Source organism: Herpailurus yagouaroundi, unplaced genomic scaffold (assembly GCF_014898765.1).
Source record: "Herpailurus yagouaroundi ecotype Mexico unplaced genomic scaffold, PumYag 216, whole genome shotgun sequence".
NCBI lineage: Eukaryota > Metazoa > Chordata > Mammalia > Carnivora > Felidae > Herpailurus > Herpailurus yagouaroundi.
In genome coordinates this window covers 7,727,798-7,748,660 of record NW_024412447.1, presented here as the reverse complement: position 1 = coordinate 7,748,660, position 20,863 = coordinate 7,727,798, and the positions used below count along the sequence as shown (strand labels likewise).

At 51.7% G+C, this 20,863-nt stretch overlaps 2 protein-coding genes across 2 annotated transcripts; both read right to left on the bottom strand.

Annotated features, from left to right (window-relative positions):
- Positions 1-1,226: 1,226 nt before the first annotated feature.
- On the bottom strand, positions 1,227-15,786 carry LOC121017443 (serine-rich adhesin for platelets-like; the record flags this gene model as incomplete). Its single annotated transcript, XM_040455650.1, has 3 exons — positions 15,586-15,786; positions 9,553-9,657; positions 1,227-6,239 (listed from the first exon to the last, which is right to left on the bottom strand). Coding segments are annotated over exons 1-3 (5,319 nt in total), but the record flags the coding sequence as incomplete, so codon positions are not given.
- A 3,093-nt stretch (positions 15,787-18,879) lies between these two features.
- On the bottom strand, positions 18,880-20,733 carry LOC121017658 (mucin-3A-like). The gene is made up of 3 exons (XM_040456036.1): positions 20,008-20,733; positions 19,502-19,580; positions 18,880-19,178 (listed from the first exon to the last, which is right to left on the bottom strand). Exons 1-3 carry the CDS (start codon positions 20,083-20,085, stop codon positions 19,036-19,038), a joined length of 300 nt encoding a protein of 99 aa, XP_040311970.1. The 5' UTR covers positions 20,086-20,733; the 3' UTR covers positions 18,880-19,035.
- Between the last annotated feature and the right edge of the window lie 130 nt (positions 20,734-20,863).

Here is a 20,863-nt window from a genome sequence, read left to right as displayed (position 1 = left end):
ATAAGGATGCTACCTCCTCCAGGATGTGCGTGAGGTGGTGTTCAAGGAAGGGGCTCTCAGAGGCCCCCCTCTCAGGACTTGGGAAGACTGAAGGGATCTATGAGCTGAGAAACTCCAAAGTCAGTCAGAATGAGCCCCTGTATCCCCAATAACATTGGACATCCACTTTAGGGGATCTGAGATTTCCCTACTCTTACCTGACTCTTGAATAGTTGAGTGAAATTCCAGTATTCTGGGGAGGATATGTTATTCAGATATTTTGTGAAATTCTTGTTAGTCACTTTCACTGTCACACCTAAAGTGGCATTGATAATTTCTGGGATTTCTGTGGGAACAGATCAGATTATACATGAGACAGCAACCTCTCAGTAATGTCTTCTGGGATTAATCTCCTCCTGCTGGTCTCATGGAGGCAAAGAAAGTGGGTAGGCAGGTGGATGGAAATTCAAGAGACAAGTAGGAGTCACTGAAACTTTTGCCCCTTATCTCTGAACACTACAAGGAACTAGTGGCCAGGATCATGACCCAGAGAGAGAGAGCTAAGTGGAAGTCTCCAGAAAGGGTTGGAATAGAAACATCCCGATGAGAGGGGCAGATGGGCCAGTGAAAAGAGCCCGGGAGGAGGAGTCAGAAGGCCCATGCTCTACCTGCATTTAGACCCAGGCAAAGGTTAATTTTTCTCCTCTATCTGCACAATGAGGCAGTGGTAGCAGATAGTCCTTTCAATGTTACCCTCCTATTTAAGTGGTTAAGGAATATGGGGACAAACTGAAGGTCTCAGAAAAGTTTATTACCTAGGAAGAAGGAGTCCACAAGGGACTTGCATTGGTAACCGAAGAAGCCTTGGGCACAGACACACTCTTTTCCATTCCAGATGGTCCCATTCTGGCACTGGCCTGTGAAGGGGTAGAATTCACAGCGGTCACCATGGAAGCCCAAGGGACAAAAAATACTATCTCCCATTCCAGGTCCCATCATTTAGGCATTGTACTGAAAGAGGAGGATGAGAACCACTGCCACCATCTTAAGCTCCGGGGGAGGTGGGGGGGGGGAGGGAAATGAGGAGGGACAATGGGGAAGATGGAAACAAGAAATGAAAGAAGATGAGCAAAGAAAGCAAGAGCCCTACAAGGAAAAGAAAAGAAAAGAAAAAAGAAAAGAAAAGAAAAGAAAAGAAAAGAAAAGAAAAAGGAAAGGAAAGGAAAGGAAAGAAAAGAAAAGAAAAGAAAAAAGAAAAGACAACATCCACCCATGTGGATGACATGCTTTGACAACAAGAAGGCCCAGATAAGATGAAACAAGACCACAACGAGGTCAAAACTGATTAGTTGATGAGAGAAGATGGACAGGAGAGGTTCACAGAGTGACGTACAAAAAGACTTACTTGGTGTCATAGCTGAAGACTGGGTCGTCATCACAGTTGTATGGGTGCTAGTGAACAGAGGATGGAGAGTTGAAGACGTACTGAACCCAAGGACTGGAGCATGGGTAGAGCCATGTGAAGTGGAGGACAGAGGAGGAGAAAACCCAGAGGAATCTGTAACGGCTGAGGAAGAGTCAGAGACTGGCCTTGAGGACAAGCTAGGAAGAGCTGAGGCTAAAGAAGAAGTATGAGAGGTAGTGGTTTGGGAGCTGTCAGATGATATTGTTGTGTTTGGTGACCCTGTGCTGCTTTGGAAAATAGTAGATCCTCCTCTGAGGGTGGTGGCTGTTGGTCTGGAGATGTCTCTCGTTGTAGAAGAGAAAGTGAGAGCTGATGGGGATGCAGGACTAGAGCTGTCTGTGGAAGAGGGGATTGAAGTAGAAATCGTTGGTTTGGCAGAATCACTGCTGGTGATGAAAAGAGTGAAATTCTCACCCAAGGTGGTGGGCATTTGTCCAGAGACTGGGGGTGAAAAGGAATGGATGGGCCTTGATGAAGATAATGCACCAAGATCTTCAGTGGTATTGGGGGCATCAGATGAATCCATTGTATTAGAGGAATAAGTGGTAGTGGTGAAGACACTCGATTCCTCAGTGATGGTTGTGATGGTAGTGGAGGACAACAAGCCAGAACCTGATGAGGGTGCAGGACCCCCACTAGGAGTGGTAGAGGAGGTGTCAACAGAAACTGTAGAACTGAACAAATCAGAAATGGTGTAGATGGTTGGCTTTTCTGTGAAAAGTGTGATTGTTTGTCCAGAGACCAAGGTGGTAGTGGATAATTCACCAGGGCTTGGTGTGGAAATAAAACTTCCATTGACATTGGTGGAGGAGGTAACCACTGAACCAGTGGAGTAAGACAAATCAGTTATGGTTGTGTGGACAGTGGGTGCTTCAGGAAGGGATGTGGGTGTTTGCCCAGAGACTAGAGTACTGGAGATTAATTCACCAGGACCAGATGGGGAAGAAGAACTTGCATTCTCAGTAGTATAGACGGTACCATATGGAACTGTTGGATTTGATAAATCTGAGAGGATTGTGGAGACAGTTGATTCCATAGTAAAGGATGTGGGTGTTTCTTGATATCCACCTGTAGTGAGAAAAGTTTCGCCTGAATTTGAAGTAGCAGCAGAACTTATGTTCTCGTTAGAAAGGGTGGTGTCTGAGGTTACTGTAGTTTTGGACAAATCAGGGGTGTCTGTATAGACAGTAGACCCATCACTTAGGCTTGAGGAGGTCTCTTGTGAGACACCAGAGGTGGTAGAGAGTTGGCCAGGACCTGAAGAGGAACTTCCTTCAAATCTGGTAAAAGAGGTTTCAGAGGAAACAGTGGATTGGGACAAATCAGAAGCACTGGTGTAGACAGTTGACTCCTCTGTAAGAGTCATGGTGGTTTGTTCAGAGAGTACAGTCTGGTTAGAGAGGTCACTGGGGCTTGATGGGGAAGCAGAACTTGCTTTGTCTGTGCTATAGGAAGAGTGGGAAGAAAATGTTGGTGTCAACACCTTTGAGGTTATTGTATAGAATGTGGATCCTGGAGGAAAAGTTGTTTGTCCATCACCACCAGAGGTGGTAAAAGATTTGCCGGGGATAGATGTGGACATAGAACTTCTATCCTCTTTGGTGAAAGTGGTTGCAGATGAGTCTGTGGGTTGAGAAAAATCAAAGATTGTGCTATGCCCTGTGGATTTCAAGGGGACCATACTGGCAGTTGTTCCTGAGACAGCTAGATTAGTAGATGCCTCTCCAAGGCTCCATGGGGTAGCAGAACTCCTAGTGCCTGTGGGATGGGGGCTGTAGAAAGAAACTGTTGATTCAGATGGTTCTGAAATGGTGGCATGGATTGTTGGCTCCTCTGTGAGAGTTGTAGTAGTTTGTTCAGAGATCCAAGTGGGAGTAGAGAGTTCACTGGGGATTGATGGAGAAGCAGGACTTGCATTGTCTGTGCTGTAAGAATGATGGGTAGAAAATAATGGTGTGGGCAGCTCTGAGGTGATTGTATACAAGGTGGATCCTTGAGGAAAAGATGTGCTTGAGTGTGCATCACCACCAGAAGTCGTAGAGGATTCAATGACATTTAATGAGGAAAAAGAAATACCATTGTCTTTGGTAACAACAGTCGCCAAAGTATCTGTAGATTTGGATAAATTGGGGGTGCCTGTAGAGAGAGTGGATTTCACTTTGATGCCTGTGGTTGTCTCTGCTGAGACAGTGGGGGTGGTAGACGATATGTTAGAACTTGAGGAGGATGTAGAACTTCCTTCATGGTGGACAGAGGTAGTCTCGGAGGAAATGGTTGATGTGGACATATCAGAAATGTTTGTGTAGAGAGTTCTCTCTTCTGTAAAGGAGACTGTTGTGCCTGTTGGTCCAGATGACTGACTGGATGTAGAGGATACACTAGGACCAAAAGGAGATGAAGAACTTCCCTTGCCAGTAGTCAAGAAGGTACTGAGGGAAACGGTAGGGTGTGACATATTGGAGAGAGTTGTGGAGACGGCAGATTCCATAGTAAAAGACTCTGTTGTTTGTACATCACTTTGAGAACTGGTAAACGATTCACTAGAGCTCAGTGTTGATCTAGTACTTCCATCATCCTTGGTAAATATGGTTGTTAATGGATCTGTGGGTATAACGGAATCTGTGAGATAGGAAGAGTGGGTGGAAACTATTGTGGATAGCTCTGAGGAGGAGGTGGAGAAAGCAGACCCCATAACAAAGGATGTTGTTATTTGTCCGTGATCAGCATTTGTAGTAAAGGATTCAGCAGTTCTTGATGTGGAAGCAGAAAGTCCATCCTCCTTGCTAACAGTGCTGTCTGAGATAACTGTAGATTTTGATGAATGAGGGGTGCCTGTAACCATGCTGGATCCCTCCATGAGGCCTGTGGTTGTCTGTGCTGAGGCAGAGAGTATGCTAGAAGGCTGGGCAGGACTGGAAGGGGACACAGCACTTCCATCACCACTGGTATAGAAGGTTTCAGATGAAACGGCCGTTTCAGACAAATCAGGCATAGTTGTAAAGACAGAGGGCAATCCAGTAAAAGTTGTAGCGCTGTGTCCAGTGGTCAGGGAAGCGGTGGGAAATCCTTCATGGTCTGATGGAGTTGAAGAATCTGTACTATAGGAAGACACTGTGTATTCTGACGACTCTGAGATGCTTGTGGAGAAAGTAGACTCCATAGCTGTGGGTGAGGCTGGTGGTCCAGAACCAGGAGAGGTGGTTAAAGATTCAGTGGGACCTGACGTAGGCACACGACTTTCATCATCCTTGGTATAAGTGGTTGCTGATGAGTCTGGAGGTTGAGAAGAATCAGACACGGTGCTGTGCTCTGTGGATGGCTGGGTGACTGTAGATGCAGTCAGTCGTGAGCCAACTGGGCTGGAAGAGAATTCTCCAGGACTCGAGGGTGCTGCAGAACTGCCAAGGCCTGGGGTTCTGAGGCTGTAGGAAGAAGCTGTTGATTCAGATGAATCAGAAATGGTGTGGACAGTTGGCTTCTCTGTGAGAGTCCTGGCTGATTGTTCAGAGCGCACACTGGTGGTAAATAAATCACTAGGACTTGACTGAGAAGTAGCACTTGCCTCGTCCGTGCTGTAGGAAGAGTGAGTTGAAACTGTGGGTGCAGACACCTCTGAGGTGGTGGTGTAAGGAGGGGATCTTGGAGGCAAAGTTGTGCCTGTGTGTGGATCAACACCAGAAGTGGTAAATGATTCAGCAGGCCCAGATGTGGAAGCAGAACTTCCATCCTCCTTGGTAACTGTGCTGTCCGAGGTACTGGTAGGTTTGGACCCATTAGGTGTGTCTGTATAGACAGAAGGCCCCTCGGTCAGGCCTGTGTTTGTCTGTCCTGAAATCCCAGGGTTGGAAGACAGCAGGCCAGGACTCGAAGGGGACGTGGTCCCTTCATCATCCTGGGTGTAGGACGTTTCACCAGAAGTCGGTATTGTTGACAAATCTGAAATGTGTGTGTAGGCAGTTGTCTCTTTAGTGAAAGGCGTGGCTGTTTGTCCAGAGACCTGAGTGCTGGTGGGTGATGGACCTGGACCCAGAGAGGATGAAGGACTTTCCTTGTCAGTGGTATGGGGGGTGTCTGGTGAAAATGTAGGATTTGATGAATCAGAGAGGGTCGAGGAGACTGTGGAAGCCACTGGAAAGAACATGGTGGTTTGGCCAAAACTACTGGAAGTAGAAAAGGCATCACTGGGACTTGAGGTGGGCTCAGGACTTCCATATTCTCTGGTAAAGGTGGTTACAGATGAGTCCGTGGGTTTAGAGGAATCAGAGATGGTGCTGTGGTCTGTGGATATCTGGGTGACACCAGTGGCGGTTGGTCCTGAGACAGCTGGGCTGATGGATGCCTCTCCAGGACTCCATGGAGCTACAGAACTCCCAGCGCCTGTGGCATGAGAAACCTCAGATGATATTGTGGTCTCAGATGAATCTGACACAGAGGTGTGGATGGTTGTGTCACCTGTGAGAGTTGAGTCTGTTCGTTCAGTGACCACAGTGAGGGTAGAGAGCTCACTGATGCTGGATTCGGAGGCAGGACTTGCATTATCTGTGCTGTAGGAGGTGTTAGTGAAAAATGTTGACGTGGATAGCTCTGATGGGGAGGTGTAGGAAGTGGACCCCCCCGCAAAGGATGTGGTTGTTTGTACATGATCATCCTTTGTAGTAAAGGATTCAGTGGTTTTTGATGTGGAAGCAGAAAGTCCATCCTCTTTAGTAACGGTTCTGTCTGAGATAACTGCACTCTTGGACAAATCAGGGGTACCTGTGTGCAGAGTAGATCCTTCTGTGAGGCCTAAATCTGTCTATGCTGAGGCAGCAGGAGTGTGACAATCTGTTCACAATTGTCACTAATCAATCTTAGTGACAATCTGTTCCAGATAGCTGGTCAACCTATGATACTGAAGGACAACTTATAAGAAGTATCAGGGAACCTATATATTTGGACACCTTACCAAAGGTGATCTAGAACTTTTGTCTTTTCTGGAATATACTAGTTTGTCTAGAGGGAAAGGTATCACTAGATAAAGATCTGGATGTTGATTGTGATTTATGACTTGGATTAGTAGTTGTATGGGTGTGGATTTTGACAAATCTGTTTGCTCTCCAAAAATATGTATATTCTGCCCAAAATTGCCTACATATTCTCCCCTAAGCACTCTGGGACATGTTTATTTAGTTGGGCACTCTGGTATCAATTTGAAAGGACAGTTGTAGGCACACAAATGCCCCATGCACATTCTTTTGCTCCTCGCATTCTGTGATTTGCAAACCACATAGTCACCTTAAGTCATCTGGCTGATACTTAGTCTGAAAAATCTCTTCCCCATCTCTTACATGTGAGACTCCCCCTACTCTATCCTAACAATTCTCACAGACCCAAGAAGAATAGGAGAGCTAAAGCACATTGCCATGGATAATTCACCCACTGCCTGTCCTTTCTCTCCAGACACACTTACTCAAGGGCTAGCCACTCTATCACTTTTACCTGGCCACCCTGTAGCCCAGGTAAGCTATTCCTCCTCCTTGGCCCCACAGCCCATGCAATAAACTATAGTTGTCTAATAGTAAGAGTGCTGGGAATGTCTCCTGGGACTGGAGGTCTCATTCTGACATCTCTTCGCCACTTAGAACATGTGATTACACGTGTAAGACTCTATTCTCCTACATAAAGGGGGACTATAATCCTGTCTCCTCTTTGTCCTGCCTATGAAATGAGTAGGATCAAATATGGAAGGAATCTTTGTGACAATAGTGCCATAAAGCTAGGGAGTCTTAGGAATTCTACAAGATGGTATAAGGGGACTTCCTCAAAAGGGCAGGAGAAGCAGCCTCTTGTCCCTCCTGTCAGTTCCTCCTCCCTCCCCAAAGATGCCTTGGAACTGTGCCTTTCTCACCTCTCGTGAGGATGGACCTTTGCCACTGGCAGAAATGACCATGGAAACCTTCAGGGCAGGGCCACCCTCTGCCATTCCAGATACCACATTTTCACTCCCTGTTATAGGGAGGGGCCAGGAACTGAACAAGGACTGGAATCCAGGGTAAGTGGGGAGTGGACAATTAGTCAGGTTGGGTCATTCACATCAACAGTTCTGGATCCTTGGTTTTGCAGACCATCATCTCGGGAAGAGCACTACCAAATCACTGGTGGATGAGTTCAGGTCAAAGGTGTAATAATGGCTAAGACTTTTAGAATTTGACATTAATGAGAAAGATTGAAAAGATTGCTTGGCTATTTTTAAGACAATAGATATGTTTGTTTTGCCCAATCCTCTTGCCTCCAAGTTAGACTTTACCTAATTCAGCATGATGGGAGCAGAGGGCCTGAGCTGGGGAGGCTGCCAAGGTGGGGGGCATCCTTGAGTCATGGGTATAAGGAGGATCAGAGAGAGAGGCAGCACACAGGGGCTCTGGTCAACACACAGCAGAGTGTGGCAAGGCTCAGAGTAAACCCAGGCATGGCTATAGGACCTCAGAGCCGCTTTCTCTTTCCTCTCACCCTTCCCTTGAGCCTTGGCCACTCTGTCCTCCTGCCTCTGAGGGCACCTCATCCACTTGCCCCTCTGAAGCCCTCTTTGTATCTGACCTAGAGGCTACTGCAGTCCTCAATCTCTCTACCTTGTGTGCCCCTGGGAAAGCCACTTCCGCTTCTCAGCTCTGCCCCACCCTTGTCCAGGCTCTCATCCAAAGAGAGGTTCCTTGTGACTGCCAGAACGATGCTGGACGCTGGGGATAGCCAGCCACTCAGCCCCCCCAAAACCAGTCCTCGCTGGGGCTCCTGGCCCCCCAGGGCAATGTGGGGGTAGTGGAGGTCCACATGTAAGGGAGGTGGGAGCGACCATGGCGGGGGGTGTGAGGAGGGAGGGAACAGCCCCTATGCCTTTCTTATCAAGAAAGACTTCAAAAAGAAAGTAATGTCTGGGCCACTATTTTCCCATTCTTTAAAAGAGTTTCATGGATTTAGGCATTATAAATTTTATTGGACTCTTTAAGTTATAAAAGTAGACTGTGTTTGTTGTGACAAGTCAAACAATGAAAAGACACATAAAAGCAGTTTATGGTGGTGTCTCTAACTGAATCACAAAGAATGAATAGAGGTGGGGAGGGCTGGCATATATTGGCCGCCTATCAGAGTCCCATACTAGCCTTATCACAACTGGAACTCAGTGGTTGTGTAGGGAACTGCCTGCACAATCCACTGACCCTCATCCCTCCCCAGAGCAGAATCTCCCCAGTCACAGAGAGCACTTCTGTCCTGTTCAGCCTGACCCACAGCGGGTGTTCAATGAGCATTTCTGAAGTAAATGAGTAAATGATTACTGGAAAGTCCACTGGACCCTTCTTCCTAATGTTTTAATGTTACATAATACTATTCTGTGAGGCAGGCATTACTATTTCGATCTCAAATATTAACTAGAGTTCCAAAGGTTAAATTCTCTCCAAGCTCACCCAGCTGGCAGGATAGCATCCAAGAGAGAGCAGTGGGGCAGGGCAAAGGCTAGTAAAGCAGGGGTGAGGCCAGCTCTGGACTTGGCGGAGCAACAGTGAGTGAAGAACGCCCAGCGAAAAGGCCATGGTCCCAACTGTACCTTAGAAGAAGAGAGCCCTGGAGTGAAGGGGCAACAAGGGTAGAGGCACAGAGATTGGTGAGGCCATGGCGGGGACATGGAGGGCCACCAGGGACCCCAACTATGGCCAGGACACTCATCGAAATGGACTTCGGACATCCTGCTGTCTTTCATTTTTATTCCTGGATTCATACCGTTTACTCTATTTAGTTGCCATTCAATCTGTCCTTAAAATAGCCACATCTCGGGGCGCCTGGGTGGCGCAGTCGGTTAAGCGTCCGACTTCAGCCAGGTCACGATCTCGCGGTCCGGGAGTTCGAGCCCCGCGTCGGGCTCTGGGCTGATGGCCCAGAGCCTGGAGCCTGTTTCAGATTCTGTGTCTCCCTCTCTCTCTGCCCCTCCCCCGTTCATGCTCTGTCTCTCTCTGTCCCAAAAATAAAAATAAACGTTGAAAAAATAAAATAAAATAAAAAATAGCCACATCTCTACTACAGCTGCCTCTCAGGGCACACTGATGAGCTCTGAGTGCCTGAATCCCTGTCCATCTCACCTCGCTGCCCTCCCACCTTCTGGAATCTCTCATATCCTTCAGGTTCCGAGACATCACCACACCCTTATTATCCTTCTCCTCGCTCCTCCTCTTCCTGTTCACTGTCTAAGAGGGACCCCCAAGGTATAGGCTCTGCTGCACCTCCCACCTCCTGGCGGGCAACTCCTTCAGTGCTCAAGGCTTTCACTCACTCCTGGGAGGGACAAGGACACGGTGCCCTGGCTGAAGAGCATCAGATCCCTCCCAGCCCAGGATTCTGGTGGCAATGGTGCCCCCAAAGGATGCGGCAGAGCAGGTGAAGTTGTCCTTCCCAAAGGCAACCTCCAGGGTCAAGGATGCTCCCCTAGGAAGCTGGACAAAGGAGAAGCACTGCCATTCTCCAAGGAAAGAATTTCAAATGGTCAACCAGCCTACAAGAAGAAAAAAGTAAATAAACTTCACCGGTGAGCAAAGAAATTCAAAACAAAGCAAGATGCTACTTATTTTTACCTATCAAATTGCACCCCCATTTAATTGTGATATTAAATGATAATGACAGCAGGTGTTGGGTGTCCATGGACTTCACTTGGTATTATATTTCCAAAGGAGAATTTTTTTTTTATTTTAGAGAGTGGGGAGGAGCAGAAGAAATGAGAGAGAAAGAGAGAGAGAGAGAGAGAGAGAGAGAGAAAGAAAGGATCCCAAGCAGGCTCTGTGCTCAGCACGGAGCCTGACAGGGGCTTAATCCCACAACCATGGGATCATGACCTGAGCTGAAATCAAGAGTTGGACACTAAACTGACTGAGCCAACCAGGTGTCCCCAAAGAATAATTTGAAAATATGCACCAGGGACCATCGGCAGACTTGTACCATTCTTAGTGACCCCACTTTTAGACGTTGATTCTAAAATAAAGTCACCTGGGATGTCTGGGTGGCTCAGTACGTTAAGCATCTGACTTCGGCTCAGGTCATGATCTCACAGTTCATGAGTTCGAGCTCCCCATCCCCACATCAGACTCTGTGCTGACAGTGCAGAGCCTGCTTGATATCCCCCCCCCATCTGCCCCTCCCCACCAAAGCTTTCTCTCTCAAAATAAATAAATAATTTTTTTAAAAAAGAGGATAACTTCCTTAAAAAATAAAGTAACTTGATGCAGATTTTTAAATTTTTTCTTACAAGAATGTTTATTACATCATTATTTATTATAATGATGAATAGGCTAAAATTGTCCAGGAATAGAGGAAGAAGAGACTGGTTGGAGAACTATAATCTTCCATAGAATGGAATATTGAGGGGCCCCTGGGTGGTTCAGTCAGTTAAGCATCTGACTTCAGCTCAGGTCATGATCTCACGGTTCATGAGTTCAAGCCCCGCGTCAGGCTCTGTGCTGACGGCTCTCTCTTTCAAAAATAAATAAACATTACAAAATTTATATGTATAAAAAAAGAATGGAATATTGATGGCCATTAAAACACGTACTGCCGGGGCGCCTGGGTGGCTCAGTCGGTTAAGCGTCCAACTTCAGCTCAGGTCACAATCTCACGGTCCGTGAGTTCGAGCCCCGCGTCAGGCTCTGGGCTGATGGCTCAGAGCCTGGAGCCTGCTTCCGGTTCTGTGTCTCCCTCTCTCTATGCCCCTCCCCCGTTCATGCTCTGTCTCTCTCTGTCTCAAAAATAAATAAACGTTAAAAAAAAAAACACATACTGCCAATAGAATAAATCTAAACACATACTCAGAAATATACGAAAATGTTCACAATGTTTCTCTGAGTGGTAAGGTTAAGCAAAATTTTCTTCCTTTTGTTTGCCTATATTTTCCCTATGTTATACAACAAATATGCACTCATGGTATCATGTTTAAAACATATGTGCCATAAAAATAAAAGGTTAGATGTATCCAACACCTTGGAAAATGCAGGAAAATCACTCATGGTTAATGATTCCCAAGCTGGGATTCCTCACACTCTTGTGATCAAAATGCTTAACAAAAATGGTCTACAGCTGACCCTTGAATAGCACGGCTTTGAACTGCGCGGGTCCACTTGCCCACAAATCTTTTCCAGGACAGCACTGTAAATGTATTTTCTCTTCTTTATGATTTTTGTAATATAATACTTTCTTTTCTCTAGCTCACTTTATCGTAGAAATGCGGTATATAATACACAGAACACCCAAAATATGTGTCAATTGACTGTTTATGTTATCGGTTAGGATTCTGGTCAACAGTAAGACTGTGAGTAGCTACGTTTTGCGGGAGTCGAGAGTAACATGGGGATTTTCGACTACACAGCGGTCAGCGCCCCAACCCCTGTGTCATTCAGGGGTCAACCGTATTTGCCCATGTTGCAGTTGCATTAACTCACCATCAAAGACACTAGCTCTCCTACCAAACAAGCAAAATTTGCTACTTTCCTGCCCTGTTGACAGTTTTTACTTCTTTGCATTACGGGTGTTTAGATTTTCTTAAAAAGCTAAGCAGTGGAATAAGGCAGCCAGGTAGCTGGCCAAGTCTTTCACTTGGTGGCCTTCTTGGGGAAAAGCCCTAGAAAGCAAGTCTGAAGACCGCCACCAAGACGTGAGACTGTTTCCTCCTGCCACCTCCAAAATACATTGGTGCCTGAGGTGGACTCAGTCAATGGGGCCCACAGGAGCAGCCCCGAAGGCTGGGGTGCGAGCGGGGCCCATGAGTGCCTCCAGGATCAGCCACTACACAGCTGTAGGAGCTCGTGCAGTTACCCTGTCCAAACGTCCATTTCCCCCTGGAAAAGGGAGATGAATGATGCCTGCCCTGACCACACTGCTCCCTCTAGAAGATTCTACAAGAGAAAGAGTGTGGAGCCACCGGGATGTGCTTTGGTCACCCAGCCCCGGGAGCACTTTCAGCCCTGCCATGCATGAGCTCAGTGGCTTGGGCCTGTCTCCTTTTCTCTAAGGCCGATCCCACCTGGCAGACTGGCAGTAGGGCTGAGGCCAGGCCAAGCCGCCCCAGCTCTCTCCCCTCCCCCTGCCCACAGCCTCCCTGAAGACAGGACAGCTGCTCTGGTTGCCGTGGAAGCTTGGTGGAACAGATTGAATTGTATCCCCCGCTGCCCCCAAAAGATATGTGGCAGTCCTAACCCCAGAGCCCCCTGGGAATGTGACCTAATTTGGAAAGAAGGTCTTTGGAGGGGCTCCCTCTCTCTCTGCCCCTCCCCCACTTGCACTGTCTTTCTCTCTCAAAAATAAGTAAACCTTAAAAAATAATAAAAAATAAAAAGAAAGAAGGTCTTGGCAGATGTGATCAAGTTAAGCATCTCAGGATTGGATCTTCCTGAACTTAAGGCTGACCCTAAATCCAAATACTCATATCCTTAGGAGAGAAGGGAGAAGAAGATTGTACACACAGGGAAGGAGGTCGCGCAAAGATGAGAGAAGAGATCAGAGTTATGCCACCACGGCCAAGGAACGCCGGGGCCACCAGAAGCTCGAGGAGGCAAGACAGGATCCCTCCCTGGAGGCGAGCCCCTCTCTGAGCTCCAGCACCACCGGGCTTGGGTGGCGGTCCTTTCTGTACTGTTTCCATGGTGCCATCTAATAAACCTGACTATAAACTGGCTTATTCATCCTCCCTCATCCCGAGCACCGAGCACCTGCCCAGGCAGAGCAGGCCTCTTGTGTTTGCTCAGTAAGTTTATTACCGTCCGTGTAAAACACTTCCTTTTAATTGCTCGAAATTTATTTCAGGCAAGTTTCAAAGGTTGTCCCTTTGTCTATTGTGGACAAATCTGTTGTCAGCTTCACCACACTCTTCTCGATTTTGCGCTTGGGCGTTTCTACTTCCGCCTTCATCTTTCTAGGCCACAGAGCTCTGACCCCTCGGGCCCGGCCCTAGCCCCTCCACGACACACACTTCTACCCTGTCCCCCAGCCAGCCCGAGGAGCTTCCCTCCCATACCCTTCCCGTGAACACTTTAGAACTTCGTGTACACGAAACAGGACACGGGCTTCCAATCCTCATGTCAATCCACAGCATTGTGTGGTCTTTGTGGTCCCTGTAGCTCATAGAGAATGGAGAATTCTAGACTGTACCCTATTCACATCCGCCCCCGAGCCCCGGGTCTGGAGGACAGCTACCCCCAGAATCTCCATGGTCACCTCCGTCAAGCACCAGAAAGAGGCTCCTGCCCTCTCACTCACACAGGCTCTAGGGCAGCCTCTCCCGGGGCCCCCACAGCCCATCATCCGGCGAAGGGGGGCTCCCGGCTGGAGCCACGCCAGGATGGCTCTCAGGGCAAGACAAGAGTGTTCCCTGGCAGGGCAATCCACCCCTGCTCAGGCCACAGAGGTCTTCTGGTGTCCAAAAGCCTCCATCAGGCTTTAATGCCTTGGTCGCCCAGGGGCGCTCCCTCACTTTCCCAACGTGCCATCCTGCACAGGCGCCCCTACTTTTGGGGCATTCCTACGCACATGTCCCCTGCACAGCCCTGTCCCGGTGTTTTTCCTACCTTCTCAGGTTGGCATTCCTTCTCCCTACTGTTTGCTTGTCCAAAACCTCATCAGTCCTCACAGTGAACTGGAGTACCCAGAGGAGGGCACAAATTAGAAAGAAAACTATAGGGGCCCCTGAGTGGCTCAGTCGGTTGAGCGTTTGACTTCAGCTCAGGTCACGATCTTGAGATTCGTGAGTTCAAGCCTCACATCAAGCTTGCTGCTGTCAGCCTGTCGGTGCAGAACCCTCTTCCAATCATCTGTCCCCCTCTGTCTGCCCCTCCCCAGCTTGCGCTCTCCCCAAAATAAATAAAAGGAAAAAGAAAGAAAACTATAGGTGCCAGCCAGAGTCTCTGACCTGACATCTGAACCCCTCCCAGAATACAAGCAGGAGGTGGGGTGGGGGTGGGGGGTGCAGAGGGCTGAGGTCCTCCAGTTCAGGGATGGGGCAGTACAAACCTTCTGTCAAATGGGTGGCACCTTGTTAATTATTTGCTGTGCGGCCCCAGATAGATCACTCTCTGAGCCTCAGTCACCTGTCTGCCTCCACTTCCTTACACAATCTTCCTTGTGAGAGTCATATGTGCTATATGCTGTGAAATGACATTGCGAACAGCCCTCTGTGGGTGGGAGGCAAGGGGGGGGGTGCTCTGGGTATCATCAGACCTTCTGGAGTCTTCTGGAATGGCTCTACTTGCCTGACCTCTCCACTCTTGACAGCTCTCTGCACTTAGAGAGAGATGCTTTCTGACTCTTGCATGCCAATGGGCTCACTCGAGTCGACACAACACTGAGCGCCTTAGGAACAGGGGGTCTCCGCTGGTGCGGATTATCTCTAACTCACCGTAAGGTACACAGAGGCAATGCACCTGCTGATTGTTGGACCCTTAAACATCACTGTCATCATCACCACCGCCACCCCTCTCCCCCAAAAGCCTGACCAGAGAGAGACCTGCGGGCTGCCTGGGGAGCAGGGACAGGGAGGACCCCTCCTGACGGTGACCCCACTCATAGCTTCCTATTCTCTGGATTTTGCCTTAAAGCTAATATCTCTATGGGGCGCCTTGGTGGCTCGATCGGTTGAGCATCTGACTCTTGATTTTAGCTCAGGTCATGATCTCATGGCTCATGGGATTAAGCCCGGCATCAGCGTCCACACTGACAACACGGAGCCTGCTTTGGGATTCTCTCTCTCCCTCTCTCTGTGCCCTGCTCTTTGTGTGTGTGTGTGTGTGCGCGCGCGTGCGCACGCATGTACACACGCATGCACACGCTCTCTCAAAATAAATAAACTTTCTTTTAAAAAAGCTAATATAGGGGCACCTGGGTGGCTCAGTTAGGCATCTGACTTCAGCTCCTGTCATGATCTCACAGTTCATGGGTTTGAGCCCCGCATAGGGCTCTGTGCTGACACCTCCGAGCCTGGAGCCTGCTTCGGGTTCTGTGTCCCCCTCTCTGCCCCTCCTCTGCTCACACTCTATCTTTCTCTCTGTGTCTCTCAAAACTAAATAAACATTTTTTTTAAAAGCTAATATAGCTATCATTAATGTACTTTCTTGGTGTCCTGAAATTCACAAGGTTCACACTCGCAGCTTCTCATCCTTGCCCATTGGCAACTCCCAAGGGCTGCGCTTCTGGGCCTCAAATGTGTCCGGGCAGGGGAGAAGCAGGTACTTGAGGGTATGGTGGTGCCTAAGGGCCCGTGTTCGTGTGGGGGACGTCTCAGGACTCCCTGCGTGGGTTATCTCACTATTGCCCTGCAGGGCACCAAAGACTCCCTTCCCCATCTCCCCCTGCCCACTCGCCACCCCTTCCCACAACCCTCCAGGACCTTCAACTCAAAAGCCCCGTCTTCTACCTGGGGCCTTGGGCTCACTCCCCCCAACACTCCTCACCCCAGCATCTGTCCTGCCCACCCCTTCCCTCCGGTTCTTCCTGGTCTCTGGGGTGGGGGCTCAGAAAGTCTGCTCTGGTGAGGGACCCCACGGGAAACCAGCTTGAAACCAGTTGCTTCCCAGAGAAATGGCCATGACAGGCTCAACAAGGACCCAGAGCCTGTGTCTCCCCCCCAGCCCTCCAACCATTTGTAACTAGAGGGGCTTTCCCAGGGTCTCCTGAGCTCTCCCCATGCAAGGGAGAAGCTGCTAAATGCTGGATCCTTCCTTCCCCCAGGGCTGGCAGCCCGTTCGGTGCCTCTTTGGAAAGACCCGGCCTCCTGGGCAGATGCAGGCCACAGGACGAAGGCAGGCAGAGGTCACCATCCAAGTGAAGAAAAAGTCCCCGTTCCCCACAGGGGGAAGGCTGGAGAGGGGAGACGGGGAGGTGGGGGGGGAGGAGGGAGGCCAGCCCCCTTTCAGCCCCTGGGTCACGGCTTGGCATAGGTCATCAACTGCACAACACAAGCCATGCCCCTTGCTCTGGACCCACACGTCTCCAGAGTGACCCCTTTAGCACCCCCAAAGGTAAGATGAGGTCACAGCCCAGGTCCAGCTCTTTGGCAGCCCCGTCCCCTGCAAAGGGAGTGAGGGAAAAGGAGGAAGCCAGCCACCTGAACCCTGCCTGAGGCCAGCATGCGTTGGCCCCCCAGGGAATGCCAGCCCCGGTCTCACTCACCCCGTGTCACTGGGGCAGGTGCCCAGAGCCAGAGACCCAGTGTCAGGATCCAGATCACCAGCATCTCCCGATGGGGACCTGGACGCAAGGTCTTCCCTCGTGAGGAGGGACCGAGAAATGAGAGCTCCCAGGGAGGGATCCAGCTATTTAAAGGACCCCGGAGATCTTTGCCTTGGGGAAGGTCAGCGCCTGGCCCAGAGTAGGGGCGCGGTGATGGGGCTGGGTGGATGGTGTGTGGTGACCACAGGGAGTTGGCCAAAGGGCAGCCTATCAACCTTCCCGTCTAACTCCAGGAAAGCTGACCGCCCACAGCCAGGGTCTCTCCAGCGGAAGCCAGAGTCATGGGTGGGGCAGAGTGAGAGGGAGGGACCAGAGACCAGAGGCGCGAAGAGTGTCTGACGGTTACCAAGGGGCGGGGGCGAAGAAATGGCAGGGAGAGGGTAACTATGGAGGGAGGAGTGACGGCCCTTCCAGGATCGGCCAGCCACAGGCCAGGCTGAGTGAAGGACCCCGCACCCCACCCCTGAGAAACCCCTCTTTCTTCCAGCCTTCCTTCTCCATCATCCACCTCAAGCTGGCCCCTTCCAAACTTCCAGTGCCTCCCCCCACCTCCAGGCTCGCAACCACCAACCCTTCTCCTGGGTGGGGCTCCCATTCACACCTGAGGCTTTATGGTCCTGGTCTCCACCCCCAGCCACGCCAGTCCCTCTCCTGTCCAGGGCAAAGATCTCAGGGGCTTTTTCCAAACCCCTACCCAAAGAACCTCATTCTGTCAGCCCCAAGCACCCTCAGCTCCAGTCCACCTACCCACAGTCGTGGGAATGGGAGGGCCCACGCCAAAGCATGGCAGACTCTGGCGTGAGTGTATGTGCCACCCAAGCTTGGGGAGGCCCCACATCTTTGGGGAGACCAGATTTACCCACCCGTGCAAATGGCAGCTGACGTAGCCTGGGCCTCCCACCCCCCACCCCCCGACCCAGCCCTGACCTTCCTATGTCAAGGGAGGAAGGGCACAGAGGCTAAACCCAACAGGCCCCCACCTGCCGCTGAACTGGTGGCTCCCCCAGCCACCTACTCTCTAAGAAAACAGGCCCCGAGCTCTAGGAGGAAAGTCATGGCCCCGAGGACAGCCCACGGATGCCTTCCTTGCTTGCTGGGAGAAACTGGTGTTCCCAGGCCCTCCCACATATCCTCTGGAAGTCCCTGTTCTCCAAGTGGAGGTGCCGTGAGATAAGAAGCAGAAAGACACAGAGCAACTTCTTTTACAAGAAATGCCACATTGTGTTCCCGCGGGAGAACTGGAGGCTGGCAGGCTTCCTGTCTGCACATGAGATGTTCCTGCAGAGAAGGCTGGGGACTTCTGGCCCCTGAGGTTACTGCAGGGATGGGGGCGAGGCTAGGGAGAGGGGAGCGGTGAGGAAGGGTGGGAGGGGACAGGGGAGACAGAGGAATGAGGCCAAGGAGCTGAGAGGGCTTCTCCATCTCAGGGCTCCACTTCTGCTCATTCTTGAGGCCCCAGAAAACTGGGGTCCAGTGTCCTTGGGAGGGAGAAGGAATGGAGTGTCAGAACAGGAGACCAGGGCCTGGGAAGCAGCAGCGGGGGACCTGAGAGGCAAGGGACATCTGTACATAACTGGAAACCGGGTGTCAGGGGAGGAGGGAGGATTTAGGATGGGGGCACTGGGATAGGGGTAAGAATTTAGGGCTGAAGTCATAAAGACAGGGGAAGGGACAAACTGGGGGACACTTGGGGCTGGGGGCTGGGGTATGGAGTGAGTCAAGCAGTGGGTTCACAGGGGGGAGATTTAAGGGTGGGGGCAAGGGACGCGGCAAGGAGTTCCATAGGGAGCAGGAGGGAGGGTGGTTCCAGCTGCGGGTGGGGAACAGGCATAGGGAGCCGCATAGGAGAATAGAGACTGAGGTCCGAGACCCCTGAAGCATGTGGGGACACAGGAAGGTGCACTGGGACAGAGATCTGCCGGAGCACATCTAGTTTTCACAACAATCGTTCAAGGTATCAGCACGAGTATGCTATACTCATTTTACAGGTTCAGAGAAGTTACTGACTTGCCCGAGGTCCCACAGTGGAGAAGCCTGGGTTTGAACCGGGTCTCCAGGTGGGTTTCACCCAAGCTGGGAGAAGGATGAGGATCGGGGGGCTGGTCGGATTTTGCCCAAGGTAACCGGGAGATGGCGCTGCACGAGTCCTCGGGCCATCTCTCAAAACGGATGCTGTGCGTATGGTTCCTTCCTACCGTTGGGGGCAGGGGGCAGGGGGGGAGGGGGAGGCGCAGGGCCCACAGCAAGGACGAGGCCACCTCAGGTCTCTGGATGTGCACCCGCCACAGAATATGTGTGAAAGAGGGAGTGGGAACAGGGAGCCACCCTGCTCAGACTGGCTGGAAAGCCACTGCCTCCTGGTCCTAGCCCGGCCCCTGCCCTGGTGGCTGGCGGGAGGGCTTCTGGACCTGGATCTGGGAGAGCTCCTCACCATCCCCCCTTGGCACCCTCACGCTCACATTGATGTCCAGGTCCTCCAAGGCCACCTGGAAGTTTTCATCCTTGACTAGAGAGAGAGAAAAGGGCGGGCGGGGGGGGGGGGGGGAGAACAGGAGGAAAGAGAGGAGAAAGGGGCAGGAAAAGAGAAGGGAAGGAAGGGTGGGGAAAGCAAGGCCTGGGAGGGGGGCTCCTGTGCCCAGTGCCTGCCCTGTAGGGATGGCGCGTGCAGGACCCGCGCCTCCTTCGGGGGGTGCCCAGGGAAGTGGCTACTCAAGCTTCCCGCCAGGAGGTCCGTGTCTGCCTCGGGCAAGGGAGGTAGTTGGGTCCTCCCCAGGCCCGCAGTGGCGCCCAGGGAAGCCTCTGCCCCCCTCCCCGGGAGGCAGGACTCACCTGTTCGCTCGTCCTCCAAGCCCAAGTCCGAAAACGTCCCCACAGTGTCCTCATCGCACATCCGTCGCCGCCCCAGGACCTGAGTTGGGGCGACGCGCTGGCAGAGCAGGACCGCCCCAGCAGGGACCCCTTTGCCGCCCTCACGCCCACCCCCAACGCGCTCCCCTGCCTCCGCCTCGGCCGGCTGTGCGGTAGCGGGCAACGAAGATGCTCAGCGCCAGCAGCCGCAGAGCCGCGGCCCCCCCGTCAGGCCCCCGACCAGTGCCCTCCAGGCGACAGCCACCTCGCAGCGCGGGCCCGAAAACCAGCGCGTGTCCGTGGAGAAGCAGCTGGAGCAGGGGGTCACATGTCACAGACCCTCACCACCATCTGGGTGGGTCGGCTACCATACTTGGACTCCGCGGGCGCCGGCAGGTGGACCGGGGGGGGGGGGGGGGGGGGGGGGGGGGGGCGGCGGGGGGGGGGAGGCGAGGGGGCGGGGCTCCCGCGGGTGCTCAGGGTCTCACCGGCGAGCGGGACCGCTCCTCTCCACAAGGCACTGGCCTTCGTGACAGTCGATGGCGCCATCCACGCCCGACGTGCATTTGGTGACGCGGTGGAGCCGGTTCTCCCCCTTCTCCCCCACCGAGGGGAAGAAGAAATCCTCATAGCCTTTGGCAGTGGCGCGGCGACAGATGGCTGGAGGTGGGAGGGGGGTGCAGAGAGACAAGGACCTCATCCACTCTATTCAGAGGCCTGGTTATAATCACGCTGAAAACAGATGGGAGAAACTACGTTTCCGAGGGTGGGGCGTCGTGGAGCGGACCCTGAGATTAGATGAGGGGAGGGTCGGCCCCTAAGACCCTCACCTTCCCTGCTGGTCCTCAGGTGAGAAGCTAATAAGCTCCAGGAAGGACAGCCCTGCCGGGGCCACACCACTTGCCTCCTGAAAGGTCTTCCCTCCTCCCCAAGAATGTCAATGGGCAGATGTCCACGGTGGGAGAGTCACGACCTCCGGGGGCCACTCAGCCCTTTGCCCACCCTTACCTTCCAGGGTCAGCTCCTTCCTGGTGTCGTTGGTCACCTTGATGGAGTCAGGCCTAAAACACAGGGCTGGGGAGGACACAGGCACAGGTGGAATTGAGGGAGGTTAAAGGGTCAGGGACAGGGGCGACTGGGTGGCTCAGTCAGTTAAGCCTTGGACTCTTGAACTGGGCTCAGGTCATGATCTCATAGTTCATGACATTGAGCTGCACTGTCAGTGCAGAGCCTGCTTGGGATTCCCGGTCTCCCTCTTTCTGCGCCTCCCCTGCTTGCTCATTCTCTCTCTCTCTCTCTCTCTCTCTCTCTCTCTTTCTCTCTCTCTCACACACACACACCTTT